The 22,220-nt window shown below is 40.3% G+C and overlaps 1 protein-coding gene across 1 annotated transcript; it reads right to left on the bottom strand.

Annotated features, from left to right (window-relative positions):
• Positions 1 to 1,760: 1,760 nt before the first annotated feature.
• LRRC43 (leucine rich repeat containing 43) lies at positions 1,761 to 21,644 on the bottom strand. The gene is made up of 12 exons (XM_075273632.1): positions 21,458 to 21,644; positions 21,042 to 21,290; positions 20,094 to 20,204; positions 19,855 to 19,994; positions 19,396 to 19,634; positions 16,885 to 17,063; positions 14,920 to 14,995; positions 11,895 to 12,031; positions 8,487 to 8,594; positions 7,531 to 7,725; positions 5,159 to 5,237; positions 1,761 to 1,864 (listed from the first exon to the last, which is right to left on the bottom strand). Exons 1-12 carry the CDS (start codon positions 21,542 to 21,544, stop codon positions 1,761 to 1,763), a joined length of 1,704 nt encoding a protein of 567 aa, XP_075129733.1. The 5' UTR covers positions 21,545 to 21,644.
• Positions 21,645 to 22,220: the final 576 nt, after the last annotated feature.

The following is a 22,220-nucleotide window of genomic DNA, read 5'->3' as shown; positions in this document are numbered from 1 at the left end:
ACCGATTAGTAAGGAATTACAGTAGTCAAGGCGAGAATGAATCAGAGAGACAATAAGTGTCTTTAGTGTATCTCTGGTAAGGAAAGGGCGTATTCTGGAGATGTTTTTGAGGTGGAGGTGACATGAACGTGCGAGTGATTCAATATGAGGGGTGAAGAAAAGGTCTGCGTCAAATATGACCCCAAGGCAGCGGGCATGCTGCCTAGGAGTTATAGTAAGGCCTGAGACTGCAATGGATATATCAGGGACAGATCTGTTAGATGGTGGAAACAGTAGTAGTTCAGTCTTAGAGAGATTTAGTTTCAGATAGAGCGAGGACATGATATTAGAGACAGCAGAGAGACAGTCACTGGTGTTCTGTATGAGTGCAGGGGTGATGTCACGGGAAGATGTGTATAATTGGGTGTCATCAGCATAAAGATGGTACCTGAAGCCAAATCTGGCGATGGTTTGTCCAATGGGGGCTGTGTAGAGAGAAAAGAGCAGGGGGCCGAGGACCGAGCCCTGAGGAACCCCAACAGCAAGGGAAAGAGGGGAGGAAACAGAGCCCGCAAATGATACACTGAAAGTGCGGTCTGAGAGATAAGAGGAGAACCAGGAGAGCGCAGTGTCATTGAGGCCGACTGAGCGGAGCATAGTGAGGAGAAGTTGATGGTCAACAGTGTCAAAAGCTGCAGAGAGGTCCAGAAGAATAAGAAGAGAGAAGTCACCATTGGATTTAGCCTTTAGTAGATCATTAGAGACTTTTGTGAGAGCTGTTTCAGTAGAGTGCAGAGCGCGGAAACCAGATTGTAAGGGGTCAAGCAGAGAGATAACGGATTAACCAAGAATAAACCAGGCGTTCCAAAAGTTTAGAGATGAAGGGGAGGTTAGAGACGGGTCGATAGTTAGCAGCACAGGATGGGTCCACGGAGGGTTTTTTCAGTAGCAGGATTATAACAGCATGCTTGAAGGAGGATGGGAAGATTCCAGAAGAGAGAGAGAGGTTAAATATTTTAGTAAGGTAAGTAGTGACAGCAGGGGACAGAGATTGGAGAAGGTGTGAGGGGAAGGGGTCATTACTGCAGGTTGTGGGGCGAGATGAAGAAAGTAGCTGGGAGACTTCCTCTTCTGTGACAGGTTCAAAAGATGAGAATGGACAGTCTAAAGTGCGGCTGGTGAGGGGATCAGTACTATCGTAGGTGTGGGAGTCAATGCCACCTGGGGCTTGGGCAGTAATTTCCTGATGGATCTTATCAATTTTATCATGGAAATACATGGCCAGGTCATCAGCACTAAGGTCTGTGAATGGCGTCTGCACCTTGGGTGTGAGTAAGGAGATATACAAATAGCCAGCTGCGACTTACTTATACAGTTTATGTGTGAAAGGTTACAAGATGACTGACGAAATACAAAGATGGAGGATTTGACTCTAACACCTTCCTTCCTCTTCTGAGGATTGTACATGTTTACTTTGCTAAATAGGCATTTTTGTACTCCAGTAAACAATTGATTTCCACTGAATAAAACAAGCTATTTTATCATTCATAATATGATGTCACTGATATTTACACTTAGTCCCAAAAATATAAACACTGATAGCTGCTTGTTACAATGTACTGAAAACCAAGCTGGTCCTCCTCATGAGCAACCACAGTACGGGGATTAAAGAACAGGCAACAGCTTTTGGAGTATAGTTAAAATGGTCCAAAATTGTTGGCTCTTATTAACATTGGCACAGTTGACAACCATTTGTTGTCAGGAGCTACAGCAAACAACTGTTAGCAGACAAGCTGGACTTTAATCTCTACAGATAGAGCTACCATAGGGGGTTGGGGCTCCTCTTCTGATGCTTTCCTTTCAGCCTCTTTTTGTCTTTCTTTTCCTGTTTAACACAAAAAAGAAATTAGAGGAAACTGAATAACCATAAAGCAGAGGAACAACGGTCTCCAAATATAGAGTAACCACAGCTCCAGTGTCGTAAACAACACTATATATATATATATATATATATATATATATATATATATATATATATATATAACAATCTGATAATTTTAGAATATCTTTATTTACTACTACCAGTACACAAACTTCCCTAGATATATGTGTTAGAAATAACAAGTGCAATATCAAGACAAAATATTTACATGCAAAATGTATTGTAGCAGGGTGAAATTATGCCCGCTGATATTAAGATGTGTCAGGGTCTGGGGTTGCTAGGTGGGGTGGCATAGACACACAAGTCCAGTTTCTTTAGCCCAAAACAAAGGTAGAGTTTTATTTTCACTCAAAAGTGCAGCAACAAAAGGAAACAATACAAAAATAAATACCTGCCCGGCTAGGCTCTAACTAAACATAGAATAGGTTACCTCACCTATAATAGCAGAAATCCAAAAGCCAGTAGAATTACTCAGGACACAGCTCCAAAAATTTGACCTCTCTGTTGGCTCTCCAGCCAAGCTCTGCCAAAGTCTGCTGCTGGAGCTGGCTTCTTAAGCCTCCCTTGATGAGCAGACTCTCTGCAGCTGAGTCGCTCCCGGAACATCCCCAAAGTGTGGACTGGAGGGGGGTGGAATGACAGGCCCCACTACCAACCTTCCTGCCATTCCTAAAAATCCAGCCCAGTAACTGGAACTCTGAAATAACCCTCAGCAGACAATAGTTATCTACTGAGAAATATTCTTTCTGGAGTTTTCTCATCTCACCCACCTCAGTAGTCTGGATGAGATGTACACCTCCTCCATTACCTGACCAGCCATCGGCTTACAGAGGCAAATTAAAGAGGACCTTTCATGTCCTCGGGTACATGCGTTGTAATACACCGCTAGAAAGCCGACAGTGAGCTGAATTCAGCGCACTATCGTCTTTTTCGTTTTGTGCCCCTGCTGAAGAACTATTGGTGCCGGTACCGTAGCTCTTCAGTGTCAGAAGGGCGTTTCTGACAGTCTGTCAGGAATTCCCCTCTTCACAGTACTGTCCGTAGCTCTGTACTGTGAGGGAGCGTTCCTTACCGCCCGGCCATGACGCTGAGTGGTGAGGAACACCCCCTCCCCCTCCTGACAGTACCTGCCCATAGACTAGTACTTGGGGAGCATTCCTCACCGCTCAGTATCATGGCTGGGCAGTAAGGAACGCCCCCTCACAGTACAGAGCTACAGAAAGACTGTCAGAAATGCCCTCCTGACACTGAAGAGCTATGGTAACGTCACCGATAGCTCTTCAACAGGGGCTCACAACAGGAAAGCCAATAGTGCGCTGAATTCAGCGCACTGTCGGTTTTCTAGCGGTGTATTACACTGCATGTGCCCAAGGACCTGAAAGGTCCTCTTTAAATGAAATATTGCAACAATGAGGTATCCTAGGTACATTTTGTTCTGACTGCATGTTTGGAGGAAATGCTTCTGTGTTAATATATAATACTGCAAATTCTCATATGTCTGTGCTATTTTTGTGAAAATAGAATGTTCAATAAAATGTGTGCCATTTCTGCAAATAGAACTATTCTATTTCTATAGAGGAAGGTTGACCCTATTCTCATCTGTGTTCGGGTTTCCATTCGGGGAGTCCGTGTGGTTTCCGCTCAGTTTCCACACAAAACATGTGGAGAGAAAAGTCCTGCAAACAGCACTGTGGGTCCTAAACTTGTGACGCTTGGCTTCTCTTTGGAAGTAGCATATAATATTGTGTGGGAAACCCACTGTGGAGCATATACTACTGTGTGGAGGCCCAAAGTAGAGCATATAATATTGTGTGGGAGCCCACTGTGGAGCGTATAATACTGTGTGGGGAACCAAAGTGGAACATATAATATGGTGTGGGAGCCCAAAGTGGAGCATATAATACTGTGTGGGAGCCCAAAGTGGAGTATAATATACTGTCTGGGGGCCCAATGTGGAGCATATAATACTCTGTTGGGACCCAAAGTGGAACATATAATACTGTGGTGGGGGGGGGGCACTGTGGAGCATATAATACTGTGTGGGAGCCCAAAGTTGAGTATATAATACTGTCTGGGGGCCCAATGTGGAGTATATAATACTGTCTGAGGACCAATATGGAGCATATAATACTGTCTGGGGGCCCAATGTGGAGTATATAATACTGTCTGAGGACTAATATGGAGCATATAATACTGTGCAGGGCCCACTCCAGAGAATATAATACTGTCTGGGGGCCACTGTGGTGCGCATTGTACTGTCTGGGGATCATTATGGAATGCATTGTGCTGTCTGGAGGCTCCTTCACTATTTATATCACACAGTATCTGTTTTATAGTGATATTAGTACAGGCTGTAATAACATTGCACGGTCACTATAAAACAGATCCTGTGTGAAGTAAATAATGAACATTATTTGTTCATAAGTACCAAATGCAGAGACCTTTACCTTTCAGTACAAAATTGTTTGTATTATTGAAAGCCCTGTAAAACCCCGTTTACACGACTGTGATTTGTGGGTCTGTAACTGTCCGCAATTGTGGATCCGCACAGTATTAAGGTTAAATTGCCATGCTGGCACTTTGTGATAATATAGTGGGTTTTGGGTTGCAGTTTGGAAACTCGGTCTCTAACAGGTTCGCCATCACTGCACTAGACAGCCCCATTAAGAAAAGTTCCCATGAAGATTGGCTTAGCCAGCCATGAAACATAGGGACATTGTTAAAGGGACAGCTCTGCAGTACTGCCCTTGTACGGGTGAGAGTCTTATTGGGGGCCAGGTTAAAAGTATTGAGGGCAAGGGAGGGATTGTATCAACTGGCCTACTGCCCTTTGTTACCCGACTTCCTGAGAAGACCAACAAAAAACTGGTGAGATTAAACCAATTTTATTATTGCAGCGTATCTCTTCTGTATATAGTATTTTTTTCCTGCTTTACACAGATTATTGAATAGACTTAATTTTCTGTGTTCATTGCTTAACTGGCATACGGAGCACTCCCATTTCAAAGAACATGTTCATGGACTTACAATTTTTTGACATTATTTCTAAACAAGTGTCTTGGCCACGGTTTGTTACAACAACACGATAGCACTGTCTAAAGCACAAATCTATGACCCTTCTATAGAGTCTATACTAGTGACAGGCACAATTTATGGAGACAGCTTGAGTTTTTAATATTTTTCTGATTTCTTGTTAATACAGCAGTCTGAAAAAATCTTATACATATCAAAGAATACCTGATGAAGATCGAGTTTGTTCGTTTTCTCTTCCACTTTTCAGTTTACGTTCCTTAGTTTTGTTGCTGTTTTGTGGGTTCTGAAATAAAAGTATAATTGGTTTCTAAATTGTTATAATTTATGAAAGAGATGAAAATTGAAAGACAAATATATGACGACCACATTGACACCAAGCTTCTTAACCCCTTCCCGCCGATGGCATTTTTTGATTTTCGTTTTTCGTTTTTGACTCCCCTCCTTCTAAACCCCATAACTTTTTTATTTCTCCGCTCCCAGAGCCATATGAGGTCTTAATTTTTGCGGGACAAATTTTTCTAGATGATGCTACCATTAATTATTCTCTATAATGTACTGGGAAGCAGGAAAAAAATTCAGAATGGGGTGGATTTGAAGAAAAAATGCATTTCTGCGACTTTCTTACGGGCTTTGGTTTTACGGCGTTCACTGTGCAGCCAAAATGACATGTCCCCTATATTCTGTGTTTCGGTACGGTTCCAGGGATACCAAATTTATATGGTTTTATTTACATTTTGACCCCTAAAAAAAATTCCAAAACGGTGTTAAAAATTTTTTTTTCTAAAAGTCGCCATATTCCGACGGCCGTAACTTTTTTATACATAGGTGTACGGGGATGCATAGGGCGTCTTTTTTTGCGGGGCCGGGTGTACTTTTTAGTTCTACCATTTTTGGGAAATGTTATTGCTTTGATCACTTTTTATTCAAATTTTTATCAGAATCAAAACAGTGAAAAAAAGGCGGTTTGGCACTTTTGGCTATTTTTCCTGCTACGGCGTTTACCGAACAGGAAAAATATTTTTTATAGATTTGTAGAGCGGGCGATTTCGGACGTGGGGATACCTAACATGTATATGTTTCACAGTTTTTAACTACTTTTATATTTGTTCTAGGGAAAGGGGGGTGATTTTAACTTTTAATACTTTTTATATTTTTTTATATTTTTTTTTTATTTATTTTTTTTGCATTTATTAGACCCCCTAGGGGTGTTGAACCCCAGGGGGTCTGATCACTAATGCAATGCATTACAATTCTAATGCATTGCAATGCATTGCAAAAAATCATCATCTCTTTTGCAGGCTGCATAGACCAGCCTGCAAAAGAGAGAATTTGCAGACCGGCTGGGAGCCTTTAACAAGGCTCCCGGCTGTCATGGCAACATGACGTCGGCCCTGGAGCATGCTCCAGGAGCCGGCGATCCCTGCCAAAATGGCGACGCCCATGCGCCGCCAGGAAAATGGCGCCTCCGGCGCCTTTGACAGCAGCGCCGGAGGGGTTAATGCCTCTGATCGGTCCGGGGACCGATCGGAGGCATTAGAGCCGGTTGTCTACTGCTTAAAGCAGTAGACACCCGGCGGCTATGACGGCCGCCCGGCTCCCGGGCGGTCGCCATAGTTACAGACCCGACACACGCCGTACTATTACGGCGCATGTCGGGAAGGGGTTAAATATATGGAGATCTGTAATAGAATCATAATGTGTTTATAGTGATGTCTTAAAGGGACTCTATCAGCAAAATTATGCTGTATGAGCCCCACATATGCGTGAATAGTATTTAAAAAGGCTATTCAGGCACTGGTAATGTTATTTTAAACCCCGCTCCCGTTTTAAAATAAAACTATAAAAACATATATGTAAATCATATCTGAACGTGCACGCCGGGCCGTCGTGCACAATCCAACGTCATCTTCGGTCCCTCCTTCCTCTTCTTTCTTCTTCCAGCGATGTCCTCCTGTCCTGGCTCTTCTCCGCCTTCATCTTCTTTTCTTGCGGATATGAAGATGTTCGCGAGCGTACTGCGTATGTTCGTGTAGTTCTAAGGGATACTTAAAACTACAACAAAAATGGCGGCGGCACATGCGCATGAGCACTCCGGAGGGAGCGCTACTGCGCACGCGCGGGATTTGAACACAACCTGTTGGAAAAACAGAAGATGAAGGCGGAGAAGAGCCAGAACAGGAGGACGTTGCTGGAAGAAGAAAGAAGAGGAAGGAGTGACCGAAGATGACGTCGGATCGTGCACGACCGCCCCCCGTGCATGCAAAGGTATGATTTACATATATGTTTTTATAGTTTTATTTTAAAACGGGAGCGGGGTTTAAAATAACATTAGCGGTGCCTGAATAGCCTTTTTAAAGGCTATTCACACATATGTGGGGCTCATACAGCAGAATTTTGCTGATAGAGCCCCTTTAAGGAAACATTTGTTATGACTACCCTATTCAGTAATAATTGATGTTTACAGTCGTATTTCCAAAGAACACAGCAAATTGATTCAGTGATTACATAATCATTAAAATCCATTATCATCAATGAACTACAGTAATAGTAGTATTATTCTAGTAGGATAACATCACCTGGTCATTTGTATGCTGCTCTTCTGTTTTGTAAAAGGGCTCCAAGTTACAAACAGAAAATATTTGCATCTCCCCCGAGACGAGATGTCTTAGAGGCATTATGGCAGATCCAAGAGTCTTTACAATTGGGGGGTCATGGCGGAGTTCGGGTAGACTTTCTTTTTTCTTCTTACTCTTTCCATCAATTTTACTTCCCTGCAACAATGCAAATAAAGTTTTAAAGTCATCTCCAAAAAATCTTTGGATTATTTAATAATCACCTGATATTCTACATCTAAACTTTGAGACCTTAGTGGTATAGTGGTATACATAGACTGTATTGGTTAGTTCAATTGTGCTGTATTGTATCTGCAGTACCACTGAGTACTGATGTTAGTTCCTAACTTGAAGCCTCACATTTGGGATTTTTACTACTTCCTTTGTGGTATGTTCAATACCTTTTCTGAAACTAAAACGCTAAATAAGTTCATATGGTGTTTTATATAGTCCATAACAGTTTGTTTCTTATCTAGTGTTTAGTTTATCACCAAAATCTACCCCAAAGCCTCATATTTTTGTTAACTGCTTGATATCTCCTCCACCACCTAACGGTACACAATTTTATGGCATCTATATATCTTGCTAAAGGTAGTAGTAAACAGTTCCCTTCGTTGTGTTATGTGTCTCAGCAGCCAGATAGGATCACTCATGTAAATTTGTATTCTGCCCAATGATTAAACATTTATAGCAAATCCGATCAATATGATCTAAGTGTTTATCATCTTGGCTTAGAGACTCTTGAGTATAAACATAAGCATGGAGCTCTATACTGTACACACTGTATGCTACACAAGGGAAAAATGGAGACATGGGCCACATAGTCAGCATTCAATACCAGGATTGATGCAATGAGCCATGAAGTTCATAGACATTCAGTGCATTGTAACATTTGTTGTCAAGTCTTAAACCAAACTTACCCTAGAGCTACTTCTGGCTTTATCCTTTTCCTTGTCCTTTCCACCACCTTTTTTGTCAAGCTTTGATACAGCAGCATGCTCTTCGGGATCTTTTGGCCATGAGAGGGTCTAATGGACACATGGAATTTTGCACAAGTATTAATATTGTAGTAACAGACCCTAGAAACAATTCTTGTTAATGAACACTATAGCAGTATGTCATACAGTATCTTGTCACTTTGTATATAGGATTGTAATTTAATATTGCTGTGATTTAATGCTGAGCATCAGCAACTAGCAGAGCAATGGAGTCTGAGTCACAGATTGAAGAGAAGGGCAACTCCGTAGCCCTTATCACTTATACTGTAATAAGTTGCTTAAAGGGGATGCCAGAATGATCATAAATGCTATTGCTTGCAAAAAATGGCATAAAATAATAAATCTATCAGTACTCACCTTTCCAATCCAGCACCACTGCTTTGGTAGTACCCTCAAGTGTCTCTGTATTTTTCCAGTGTCACTGATGTGCCATTCATCAGTCATATTGGTGTACAGCATTGCATCACTGCAAAACTGCTCAGAGAATGGTGGGGACCACCAGAGCCGCAGTGCTGGAGCGCCACTGGACAAGCCTGGTAAGTAATTGTTAGTTTCCTATTTTATACCATTTCCTGAAGATACTTTTAGGCCCTGTTCCCACGTAAACACGTGTCAGAGTGAGCACTTCAAAACAGAATCTGATTGACTTCAATGGGTGCCGTCTTTGAAATCAATGTGAGGCTTTTTAACCCATTGATTTCAATGTGTGGTGCGCATAAGACAGCACCCATTGAAGTCAATCGGATTCTGTTTTGAAGTGCTCACTCTGACACGTCTTTACTAGAGATGAGCGAACACTGTTCGGATCAGCCGATCCGAACAGCACGCTCCCATAGAAATGGCCGGCCGGCGTCACAGGTGCATCCATTCATTTCTATGGGAGCGTGCTGTTCGGATCGGCTGATCCGAACAGTGTTCGCTCATCTCTAGTCTTTACACGTCAGAATGAAGGCGCGTTACTCCGTGGGAACTGGCCTCAGGATGTTCTAGGAAAAAACGATTTAAAGCTAAGGTCCCAAGCAGCACATAGGTGTAAAAAAAAAAAATATATGCAGAAAGAAAGTGGTGGAAATACATTCTGTTTTTTTCTGCAGTGTTTTTTCACAGAAAATCCACAGAGGAAAATTGAATAGTTATATAGAAAACCCCAACGTTTTTGAAATTGCAGCATTTCCTCTGCAGATTTTTTCTAAAATGTGTGGATGGGACTAGCCAGAATCCCATCCATTTTGCAGGTAATGTAAAATGCACTGTGTTTTGCAGCGTCATTTCCACAATACGGGAATGCAAAGTGTTGTAATTGTATTCCCCATGAAGTAACAATTCTGGAGCATCTCTTCTCATAACTCTGCTTTGTGTTGTTCCTGTCTAATCCCTCCTTGAAATTTATGAGCACATTGACAATTGGATGTTAACAAACTGACAGTGTCCATACTATGTAGAGACAAACCCCTTCGACAAGAGAAATGGTACACTAACACAGAATTATGAGACAAGATGTCGCACACTTGTTATTATATGGGGAATACATGTATTTATTAAAACATGTCAGGAGAAGTACCGTCCCTATTAATGCAGCATTACATATAACAAGCACAAAAGCAATTCAAGGATCTCTGTTTAGATTGCTTTTATGTTTATGCAAATAAAAATAGATATTTCTACTGAATATTGGAGCTTTTATGTTTGCTCATAGGTAATAAAATATGAAGTCTTATTCAGATGCACTTGTGCCCAAGGAACAAGGCCCTGTTTGGGGCCTTACAGATACAGGGGAAAAACCAGACTAACCATATAAAGTTCCACTTTTTTTCTAAAAACTTGTGCATAAATGCAAATAGAGAGGTCCATCGAATTGCATAATTTTTGGAATAAACTAAATGGAGAGATACCAGGAGACATGGTTTGACCATGCTTCATAGGATATCATTTGTCATTTGTTGCACAGCTCCTATACAAGCAAACAGAAATTGAGCTGCAGTAACTCAGCAAACCAATACATAGAAAGTTTTCTCAGCTGCTGAGAACAACTGATTGGTGGGGTCTGAAGTGTTGGGCACAAGGAGGTGGTTTCATGGTTAAAACTGCACCCTTGCTGATCCTGGCCAGCCACTTCTCTCCTGAATGATGGTGAAGCTGCTCACTGCTTCATAGTGGGGACACGGGAGTGAACAATGAGTATGATTCTCAGTACTCACTGGTTTTAGTATTCCCCATTGCTTCCATGCACCAGTGTTGCTCTGACATGGTCGGCATTGGGGCCCTGAACACAGAGGGAGCAGGGAGTCCTAAAAATCATTGAGTACTGAGAAACATACTCATCTTTCAATCCCTGGGACCCCTGCGACATCATTCCCTGGAAACTCCTGCTTTGGGAATCCCCCTAGGGAAAATCCTGTGTATAACCCTGTTCCCTCCAATCTGATATTGCTGAGTTACCGTAAAGAAAACTCCTATAGTGTTTATGTTAAACCCGATCGATAATAAAAGACAACAAAACTAAAAAAAAACAGAACCTGAATAAATATACTGGAAATATAAAAACTGCAACATTTACCATTTCTAGATTCATATGATGTCATTAGTCATGGTCATTAGAAAGGAAGTTGGGCCAGGATTTTGGGCTGTAATGTTTGTGTAAAGTTGGCCTTCTGTAGTGGAAAATTCTGCTTTTGCTCCAACTTCTACTATGACTTCTACAGGGAGAACTTGACAGTGCTGAGTCCATCACAGGCACTTACAACATCAACATTTACCATGACTGCAAAGGTACATTTGGTGTAGAATGGACTAGATGAAGTATATAATCTTGTTGCTTTATAAAGAGCATAGAACCCCAAAATAATTTACTAAAAATGGCAGTGTTAATTCTATGAACTCAGTAAAGTTCAGTATTCAGTATAGTTCTGAAATGTCCCTACTGTGGCATTATTAAAGGATTATCTTATATCTCTAACATATCTATACTATCACAGTCCACTTTTCCTTATAAAATACCCTCATCATTGTTTAGATGTGTCAGTGAACCAGCACCACGGAAGCCATATGTTAATCTAGACCATGTGATTTACAATATGGTTTTTCCTTGTAAAACAATGATCATATTCTGTATGCGAAATAATCTGGATGATAAATGACTGTGTATTCAGTATGATCTAGGGGCAGGGGTAGGGAACCTTGGGTCTCCAGCTGCTGTGAAACTACAACTCCCAACATGTTCCATTCACTTCCATGGGAGTTCCAAGAACAGTAGAGCAAGTATGCTGGTAGTTTTACAACAGCTGGAGAGCCGAAGGTTCCCCTCCCATGATCTAGGGCTATATACATTACCTTTTCCTCTGTAACAGTCACTTTCATTCCAGACAGAAAAAAACACTTCAAAGCCAATAAATCTGTAGATGTGTGTTCCTTGACATAGCCAAAATCTATATTTTCACTCCAAAGGGATCCAGGAGTTTTGTAGAGACCTGAGATAGAAGAATGAAGTATATTACATATGGAAGGATATATAAAACAACAATTATTTGTCATTTCTCTGGTCATGTACATGATACAAAACCTCTTGCTCCACTTACTTAACACTTACTTAATATATCAATTGACCACTACCACGCCAAACAGAAACATCTCCCTTATACCCAAGCATCCCAACGGGCAATAGTGAGCTCAGGGTGACTGCTTTTGCGGATATAAATTTGCTGTTGCTTAAAAATTAACAACACTACGTACAAGAAACCCTCCAGGACATACAACTAGTGGTAACCCTGTCAGGATGTTCTCTTGATATAGATAAATGTGAGGTACCCCTTACACCGTGGACAACATCATTTTCAATTTGCTAGGATGTATCATTCATCAAATACTTATAGGTACAACTCACTAGAAGTCCATCTCGCTTGGAGAATACACTGTTCATTTGATGAAGCCTCCCCTTGTCCGTCTGAAACTGATTGAGATGCCCCAACTCTCCCACCTTCTACAATCACTGCCTTTCACTGAAAGATGAAAAACGTATTAAATAACCTATATTGCACTTTTGTTGGGGGAGAATGCCCCGGGTAGATGCCATTGGTATCCTAATCTGAGAAAGTTACTAATCTGAGTACGAGCGCTCGGAGAAAACAGAATACAGACCACACACATTCTGTATATCAAAAGTGCTCTGCTTTAATGGGGGAAAAGGGTAGTTTAAGTACAATTCAGACAAAGAGGTGGCTTGGCTAATCTAATTAGTATAACATGATTGGTTATAGAGTTATAAGATAAGGCTGGCACATGACTATTGGATGAGGCCTAATGTAATCTACATCTCATTATAACTTTCCAAGCTGGGATGGACTTTCTCATGAAACAAAGAAATATACAAAACACTTATGTGTGAGCTGACATCCTAGATGTATATATCATGGCAAAAGAGTTAAGATGTCATGCTGGTGCCAGACTACTCCGGCCTTGCAGATAACTGAACAATGGCCTACAAAAAGTCTATGCCTGCATCGCTTCACACTCTCAGTGACCTCATCTCATAGTATATGTGTTAGAATACAAAATGGATGACATTAATAATAGAGTTTATAGAACAAAATGGCGGATAAGAGATACATGACTATACTTGCCCCTCACACTTTCATCTGAACTCTTTCGCAATTTTGAAACAAAGTTACTTGCAGTTATATTTCTCAGATATTTGCTCCCTAAATCTTGTGATACAAATGCGATTGACTGAGACTGGATCCAAATCACAGATTACTACATGGACACCTACAATGACCAACAAGTGGCCCAAAAGCCCTTGCTCCCTATCGTCTTACATACTCAACACAGTGACTTGCGGAGTGGGGTAAGAGTATCCCACTTCTCCTGGCTACTTGGAAGACATGGAACAAACTTTGTAACTTTAAACAGATCAGTCCGACACACACTACTAGTGCACCTGGAGTTCCAGGAGGGTTGTAGATACTCCATCTTTAAAGTGGGATTACTCACAGGATTACACATGGTGGCTCAATGGGTGAATAATACTGATAAACAAGCACATGCACTTGCAGCATTGTAAGACACTCCCCAAGCATTACATTTCCCTATTTCACATACTTGCAGGTAACCAGCTTCTTACATACATAACTAAGGTCTCTGTTGCCTCAAGGATGGTATACAGCCTTCAGAATAGCCATTAACGTTCCTACACATTACAAAGGGCAAATAACAATATTTTACCAATATTCACACCCATCATGGTCATATGATATTGCCCAGTTGGGTATACGGATGTGGGTGTGAGCTGTCCCAGGACTCAGTATTCCCCAAGTGCTGAATATACTGGAATACTTGGTAAAAACCTTACCATCAGCCATATATATGGAGATGACTCTTTGCAAGCTACACAAATCTTACATTACTTTGTTAAGAGGTTACAGAATGGGACTTTTTCCTTCAGGCAAGTGCTTCAAATGTGACGCATTGGGGGCAAACCTATTCCACTGCCTGTGGGTTGGAAAGACGTGGAGTCTTTCACTGATTTTGTGTCCTTTGATGCTTGTTGTAGTTCATTTGGGTGGATTGACCAAAATCCCCATAAATACAACTCAAAACTACTACATATGATTTCCATGGTGGTCCGCAAAACAATCCTACATGAGTAGATTGCCCCACACCCACCATCCAGACAGTTATTTGGTAGTATAGGATATATTTGGCACTGCCTGGTAGTTGAATGAGTGATATCACAGGACCCGACAATTTAGATCATATGTCAAGGTGTCGATATGAAGTATCTGGGGATCACTGTGTTATTAATTTGGACCTGCTGCTTATTGAATGGCATCATTATATGCAGTGCAACCTAATGATAATACACATCACTGCTATACACTATCTGACTTAGTGATGCAGCATATCATGATAGGCTAATGATAGTCAGCCCAGAAAAATGTTCAGTGGACATAAGTACTTTACATATAACCCAGATTCATCAATATATTACCAATGATACACTTGTCCTGCAGACATAGTGTTGTTGATAGGTGAAAGGATAGTGATTCCTAAAGATAGACATATCTCATTCTTTATAAACTAGGTCTTTATATAGATCAATGTGATGGCAAATCCATGAGTTGACACTGGTATGATCCTCTTTAACGTTGCTGTGTATTATCATGTGTTTTGCCTTATGTCCTTGGACACACAGACCTCTACATGCCTGGAAAATCACCCCGTTTTGCAGATGCTGAATGGACATTTTTTTCTCACCATACATGTACATAATTTGTGTTGTTTTACCATGCCAGTAAAACCATCTATAAACAGATATATAACAACCACATTGCTATTTTTAAAATTGTCAGAAAGAAGTTACCAGTGTGAATGTTCGGAGGGTGAAGTTGTTCATTCACTTCAGTGATCATTGCTTCTGGATAGTTGCACATCAATGGCTGAAATAAAATACAGTTAATTGTACACACCCAGCGAAGTATACCAAGAAGCACTTTTCTCCCCGCATGATTCTTGCGGAAACCGTGCGGAAACACACGAACCCATGCACACCACCGCTCACGGCCGGACCCGGTCTGTGGTTTCCATCTTCTTGCATGCAGAAGACGGAAACCACAGAACGGAGTGCCGAACGCAGGTGTGAACCTAGCGTCATGAGTATGTAATCTGTTTTCCATAGACATCAATGTTAAAAAAAACGGATTGGTTACTGTCTATCTGGAATCCTTATTTTCAGTACGGAAACAAAGTCCTGCAACTTCTACTTTCCTCTCCTCACAAAAAAAGCTGAAACGAGACAGAAATGGCACAAACTGATACATGCAGATTACTTTTCAAACCCATTGAAATCAATTAGTTTTAATCTGGACTGTTTGAAATCAATTTTTAAAGATTTCAAATACTGACTTCGAACGGATTTCCCGAATGCAGATGTGAACTGGGCCTAAGGCTCCATTCCCACGGAGTAACGCACCGCTCATTCTGACACGTAAACACGTGTCAAAGTGAGGCACTTCAAAACAGATCCCATTGACTTCAATGGGTGCCCGCTTACGCGTGCTACCTTTTGAACTCAATGGGAGGCTTTTTTACCTATTGCTTTCAATGTGATACGCGCATATCACATTGAAAGCAATAGGTAAAAAAGCTTCCCATTCAGTTCAATGGGTAGCGCGCGTAAGACCGAACCCATTGAACTCAATGGGATTCTGTTTTACTATGCTCAGTCTGACACATATTTACGTGTCAGAATGAGCAGCGCGTTAGTCCGTGGGAACGGAGCCTTAGAGTAATCGAATCCCCACACATCTTCAGGTTATCCTATACCCTATATAGGGAATAACTTGTTAAGATGGAAATACTGTAATTAATAAAGTGAATAATGAGAGGTACGTTGCTTCAAAAAATAACCAAAACAAAAAAGAGAGTATTGTGAAGTCAACTAAAAATTAACGTTTATTAAATAATACTTCTAACATGATGCTTAAATCCCTAAACCTACTGGTTTAGGATGATAAAATAACCATGAAATGACCATCTGTGGCCGTGCCACCACATTAATCCCAGAATCCTAATGGATCATAACTTCTCATGTGGGACATTTTTGGGTTATTTATCATATGTGGCACATCTACATTACCTGCAGTGTATTTCACCAAACAAGTGAGTATCTGGACCACAGTAACATGAGCCCTTTTGTTGGTTACCCAAATACTATCCACTATACCAAACGTCTAGATAGAACTAGTGGTATATATTTGTCCCTATTTATCAGTTCTCATGTACTGGCCCAGTAGGGATTAAGCATCATGTTAGAAGTATTATTTCATGAACGTTAAGTGTTAGTTGTCTTCACAATACCCACAATACTTCACAATAAAAAATACTTTTTTTTTTTCTTCTTTTTTTGTTTAAGATGGGAATACACCTTAGAAATGACAGTTCAGACTGAACTACTGATCAGTCTCTGCCATGATCTGTGGCCTTCCTTTGATGGGATGCCTATCTGTTTGGCATCAACACTTTTTCATTGAAGCCTTTTACATGGACAATAAAAATCCACTTTTTTACTTTTTGCCGATTATCTGCTGTCAGTCATCATTAGTCAGGCTTGTTGTTGTTGCAGAAAGACACAGATGATCAGCAGACAGTGATTAAAATCAGCTTTTCTGGCCATCTACAATCTCAAGTTATATCCTGTAAACTTACACACACATGAACATGTGCCATGAAAAACGTGACAAAGCACACGTTCATGTTCAGGAACCTAACTGCAAGATACAATAGCATTTCTCAGTGTAACTTCAGTCCCTCAGATTTTCCAGCTTACCTGACACTCTGTCATGTCACTGCTGGCCTGATCCTCAATGAATTCATAGCACACATGATAAGTGATTGTAGTTACAGGATAGTCCCCAGAGCTCTGCTGTTCTATCTGTGGGCTTGTATTTGGAATACCTTGTACTTTCCCTATGTGCACACACAGCTCTGCTTTACTTTCTAAAGCTTCTGCAAAACAAAACAGTTGCCCATAGAGATATTATATTGTTAATACATTGCATTTTCACACACTGCACTTTTCAGGCTGTATATTTTTATTGTATTTTTCAAAAAGGGAAAAAAGGGATCTGTTTGCCTTACTTATACAATCAAGTAGAAACAGACTTTGGAAAAGTTGCTGCATTACTACAATATAATATATAAAAATATGCAAATCTATTCTCCAGGATGTAATTAGGAGAACAGTGCACTCTGTATGCCACCCTCTAGAGGGCAGCATCCTTAACATCATGCATGACTCAGTTAAAAAGTCTAATTAATCATGATGCGGATTTAATTGCCAAATTAGTATTTCTATTCCAAAAAGAAAATATTCCCAGCTACAGACAGCGCCGTTTCGGCCTATTGGGCCTCCTCAGCATAGTGCAGGGATACTGATTTGGCAGAGTGAGAGACTATAGACCAGGGTCAGGGGATAATTGTACACATCAGGGAGAGTGTGTGCCTACATAGGCAGTACGGAGACTTACAAGTCATTCCTGCTCCGCTAGGGATTCTGGGTAAAAAAAAATATGCAAATCTATTCTCCAGGATGTAATTAGGAGAACAGTGCACTCTGTACGCTGCCCTCTAGAGGGCAGCATCCTTAACATCATGCATGACTGGGAATCTGTTCCTTTTGGAGTAGAAATACTAATTTGGCAATAAAATCTGCATCATGATTAATTAGACTTTTTAACTGAGTTATGCATGATGTTAAGGATGCTGTCCTCTAGAGGGCGGCATACAGAGTGAACTGTTCTCCTAATTACATCCTGGAGAATAGATTTGTATATTTTATACCTAGAATCCCTAGCGGAACAGGAATGACTTGTAAGTCTCCGTAATGCCTATGTAGGCACACACTCTCCCTGATGTGTACGATTATCCCCTGACCCTACAATATACTGTGTGAATTATACAATCATTAATTTTATATGTTTACATGGATCTTTCTTTTACTGTCGTATAAGCGAGGGTAGATCTGGTGCAGAAGCTTATGAAACAAAATATAACTTTCATACATATGAATAGAGTCGTTTCTGCAGATTGTACTTGGGATTTTACAGAAGCAAAATTTTCTGAAAAAAAGTATGTCAAATTTAGTCAAATGTATGTTTTCTATAACCGCAATGATCCACCATGCTTCATTTCATGATAGGACATACTGTGTCATTCCACTACACTAAATGTTTGATTTTATATATCATCCTTTTAGCTTATAACATTCTGACAGCCACACAAGACAGCAAATAAAATGTACTATCACATTACACAGATGTATGCGTATTGCTTAAATAGATATCTAGTCAAGATGATCTTGTGGTATGTTATAGATATGTGCCAGAAAATCACATAGACAAAGTCTGTGAGCGCCAATCACTACTGATCTGTATAGAGAATTTATATCAAGTGTCTGCTTTATAAAACCCATTTCAAAGTATTCTCAGGGAATTCAGGGAAGTAGTAGTAGTAGTAGTCGTCATAGTCTTAGCAGTGGACTCCATGTGAACAGCTTGCTGTTGAGGAACCGTTCTCTCTATAAAGGATTCTCTACAGCAGACAATTCCTCTGAACCCCTTTATAATTCTGTTCATGACATAACATTGTAAAGCAAACTGAGGGGGCATTTAAATCCTATTTGCAAGATCTACCCCAGAATACTCCCTGATGTACTCTTAGCTTGTTGCATATGAATAATAAGCAGCTTTTTGTCAGAATTAAGCATCTATTATAGCATTGTATAGCTCTGAGAACTAGAGGGATTTGGGTTTGTTGGTGCTGACAGACTCCCTTTAAAATGGATCTACTAAGCACATGTTAAAAATGTGATTTGAAATGTCGCCACTCGCCACCAATTGCTGGTGCCCTGAGATCCTGGACCTCACTGACATATTCTTTCATGTATCAATGACAGATCTGATCATTCTGCTGGTATGTCTGGCTTACACATCAAAAATAATCCAATAACAAGACTTTATGTGATGACATTTCATCCGCTCCTAAAATCCACATTTGTGCCCCTTCCATAATGTGGTTATTATAAGAAGAAAATATAACCCATTGGATGAGATTTAGAAAAAGTGGAGCTTAGGTAAAGTATAGTAGTTACTTATGACAGGGAATCCTTGTACTAGCTCTCATTTTGCAGAAGTTCTATGTAAATGAGAACTAAAATCTAATTGTTTGCTATGGACAGCTAATTCACTTTTCCATTGTGCTACTTTTGACAGTTCTCCCCATTATGCTAATGATATCAGGTTAGTATTATACATCTGTAGGTCATTACACTCAGTCTCACCTTTCTTTTTTGATATTCCTCTGAATTTATATTTTTCATCTGGTAATATTGAGATATCATCCAGAACAGATAGCTTTGGCAGACAATCTATAGTGTAGCCTCTATACGAGGTGATGAACGTCAGTGGATTTCCTTGTAGCATAAGAATACGAAGATTTTGTAAAGTAGAGATTCTAGAGACTAGGTTATAGAGATCAGTAAGGTCATTGAAACTAAGGTCAAGAGAAACCAGATTTGGCCTGAAAAAAAAAAAAGAACAAAATATGTAGTTTCTGTTAAAAGGTGAAAACCCTCAAAGTCATGAGTCTATGAATATAGAGGGCAAAGACCATAAACTGACAAACACTTGTAGACAGTTTCAATAAGTTACAGAATTCTTAAGCTCGGACAATTTGGAGCAATTACACCTATATGTATTAATAATGGGCCAATATACATCCATAAACCCAAATGTATTACCAGATATCCGCAGTCAGGAATATACTCTCTGAGGAGCCTTGAATTTTATTATAGGCAAGTCCCAAATGCTGTAACAACCGAGGTGGATTTTGACTTAGATCTTTTAAGCTTGAAATTTGGTTGGCACATAGCTCCAATATCTACAACAGAGAATAATAAAGTATACATATCTAATGGCTGTCCTGATACAGATTGGCTATAAAGAAATGACAAGAAAACACCACGATCAGAATATTCACCTTTAGTTTTCTTGGAAGATTACTTGAGGAGACTGTTTTTAGTTTATTTGCACTCAACACAAGTTCTTCAAGGTTCTGAAATGTAAGCAGTCGTGCATCTACTTCAGTAACCTATATAAGGGGGAGGGAGATAGAAATCATTGAGAATAATTGGGACTGGCGGATTTTCATGGTATATTTATTTCCTGCTGCTATAAGTAGAAAACAGCTATTATTTGGTGGCCAGTAACAGTAATACTGACTAAATAAGCGGACTATCATCTCCTATATTCATAGAGCAATACAATGTTCCTCTGAGGTTCTAATCCATAAGACAAGTCACTTTAAATGTTTCCCATATTGAAGCAGATCACCTGACTTGGAGGCCATCTGAGGAGCCTTTGGTAACTAAGTTTGCCTTAAATCACCCCTGACCAATGTCAGAACAATATGGCACTAAGAAATGAAAGAATAGGTGAAAAACATGTCATGAGAATGTTGTAATGGGTTAATCCAAGTATTGCTACACCCCAGTAAACCCTGCACAGATGTACATAACACCTCTGCTGGAACATTTGCCAACATACACAATGTACTGTATAAACCTGTCTATAAAGTATAAATGCAGGTGTGGCACATATAGACTGCAATCCAATATCAGATCATATCTCTGCAACGTGAATCATGTTCCTGAAATGCCTGACTGTAACAAGACATACAACATACTCTCAATACTGGATTGTATAATAGACCTCAAAGGCATGGTGTAGGAGAATATGTGGTTACCTAATCCTCAGGTAAGGGTTCCTTTTGTAGCTGGAGCATGATCAGTGACAAAATAAGGAGCCACTGCATTATTCATTTTAGGCCATATTCACATATCTAACAATCTTCCATTTTTTCAATGACCCTTGGTCCTTGAGGAATAAACACAATGTCAGAATAAATAAGGGCCAGATTTCCACCCACCTCTTTATCAACTACCCTTAGTTGATTGAAGTAAGAACAGATGAAGTGTTCAGTGATGTTTTCTGGACATTTGACTGCTATTTCCCTCAAGTGCTGAACTTCGGAATTGTACTTGTCGTCGAGTTCCCACGGTGAGCTACGCTGGTTCAAGAGATCATATCGAGAGTCTTGGTTCTCTTCTTCGGGATCGCTGTCTTCCCAGTAGGTATCTGCAGGGGTTCTTTTCTCAGTGAGTCGGTGAGACTTGTTCTAAGCAGAAGTGTAACATATGGGAAATATGATGGCCATAGTAAATAGATTATAAAGTCCTTGCTTCACTATCACAGACCATATGACCAAACTCTACATATCCTATATTAACAAACAGGGGAAAACAAGCCATAGCCCCAATAACAAAGATATTATGGTTTTTTTACCCAGCTTCCAGTACCACAGGGGAAAGAGTTCAGGCACAAGGCCTCCAGCTGCTGCCTCAGAGCCTTGGACACAGTGATGTGATCCATGATGACGTCCCGCACAGCCACCAATGCACCAATGCTGGAATGGAGAACACATGTATGAGACGGGGAGGAACATTCTTCGGTGCCTGGAGACAGCGTTGTGTTGCTTGGTGACCACACAAGATCCTGTTTGGCTAGTTTTATAAGCTTCCTTGTATTCTGAGCTTCTTTTATTGTCTTGTGATCTTGGCTACACTTTAATGTACAGATATTAAATGGTCACTTTAGCAGCACTTGCCATCTAGAAACACCATAGGATGTTTAGGTCATAAACCTTTCAGAATGTGTTTCTTATCACTAGTTTATCACAGTGGCCGATGCTACATCTGTAGATGGACTAGTCTATGTTTATACCTCTTATTTACTTTCCACCGGAATCTGTGTCAGATTTTGGCACAATTGTACACACTTTTTGCACCTAAAATATACTTACTTTAGACCAGAATTTTGGCACCACCATTCTAAATTACCCATATTTTTCGGTAAGTGCAGATGTGATCAGTCAATGTTCATTGATGCTGGTGGGGTAAGTAAAACAGGGACTGCAGACTACCTGTATATACCAGGTTGGGGTCAGAGGAGTACATTAACACATGTTGCTATCATATATGTCATGTACATGATGCATGTGAATAAACTTGTAAGTAGGAATTGACTTAAATTTTTTGACACTCTTATT

Source organism: Leptodactylus fuscus, chromosome 1, assembly GCF_031893055.1.
Source record: "Leptodactylus fuscus isolate aLepFus1 chromosome 1, aLepFus1.hap2, whole genome shotgun sequence".
NCBI lineage: Eukaryota > Metazoa > Chordata > Amphibia > Anura > Leptodactylidae > Leptodactylus > Leptodactylus fuscus.
This window is presented reverse-complemented; position numbering and strand designations above follow the sequence as displayed.

What these genes read in the sequence shown, in the direction of transcription:
- LRRC43 (XM_075273632.1), bottom strand. Translation starts at nt 21,544, where the DNA reads ATGGATCACATCACTGTGTCCAAGGCTCTGAGGCAGCAGCTGGAGGCC. An exon ending in AGGAATATCAAAAAAGAAAG is followed by an intron (nt 17,064 to 19,395) that starts GTGAGACTGAGT and finishes TTTGTTTTGCAG; the next exon opens with AAGCTTTAGAAAGTAAAGCA. An exon ending in AGCAGCATACAAATGACCAG is followed by an intron (nt 5,238 to 7,530) that starts GTGATGTTATCC and finishes CTTTTATTTCAG; the next exon opens with AACCCACAAAACAGCAACAA.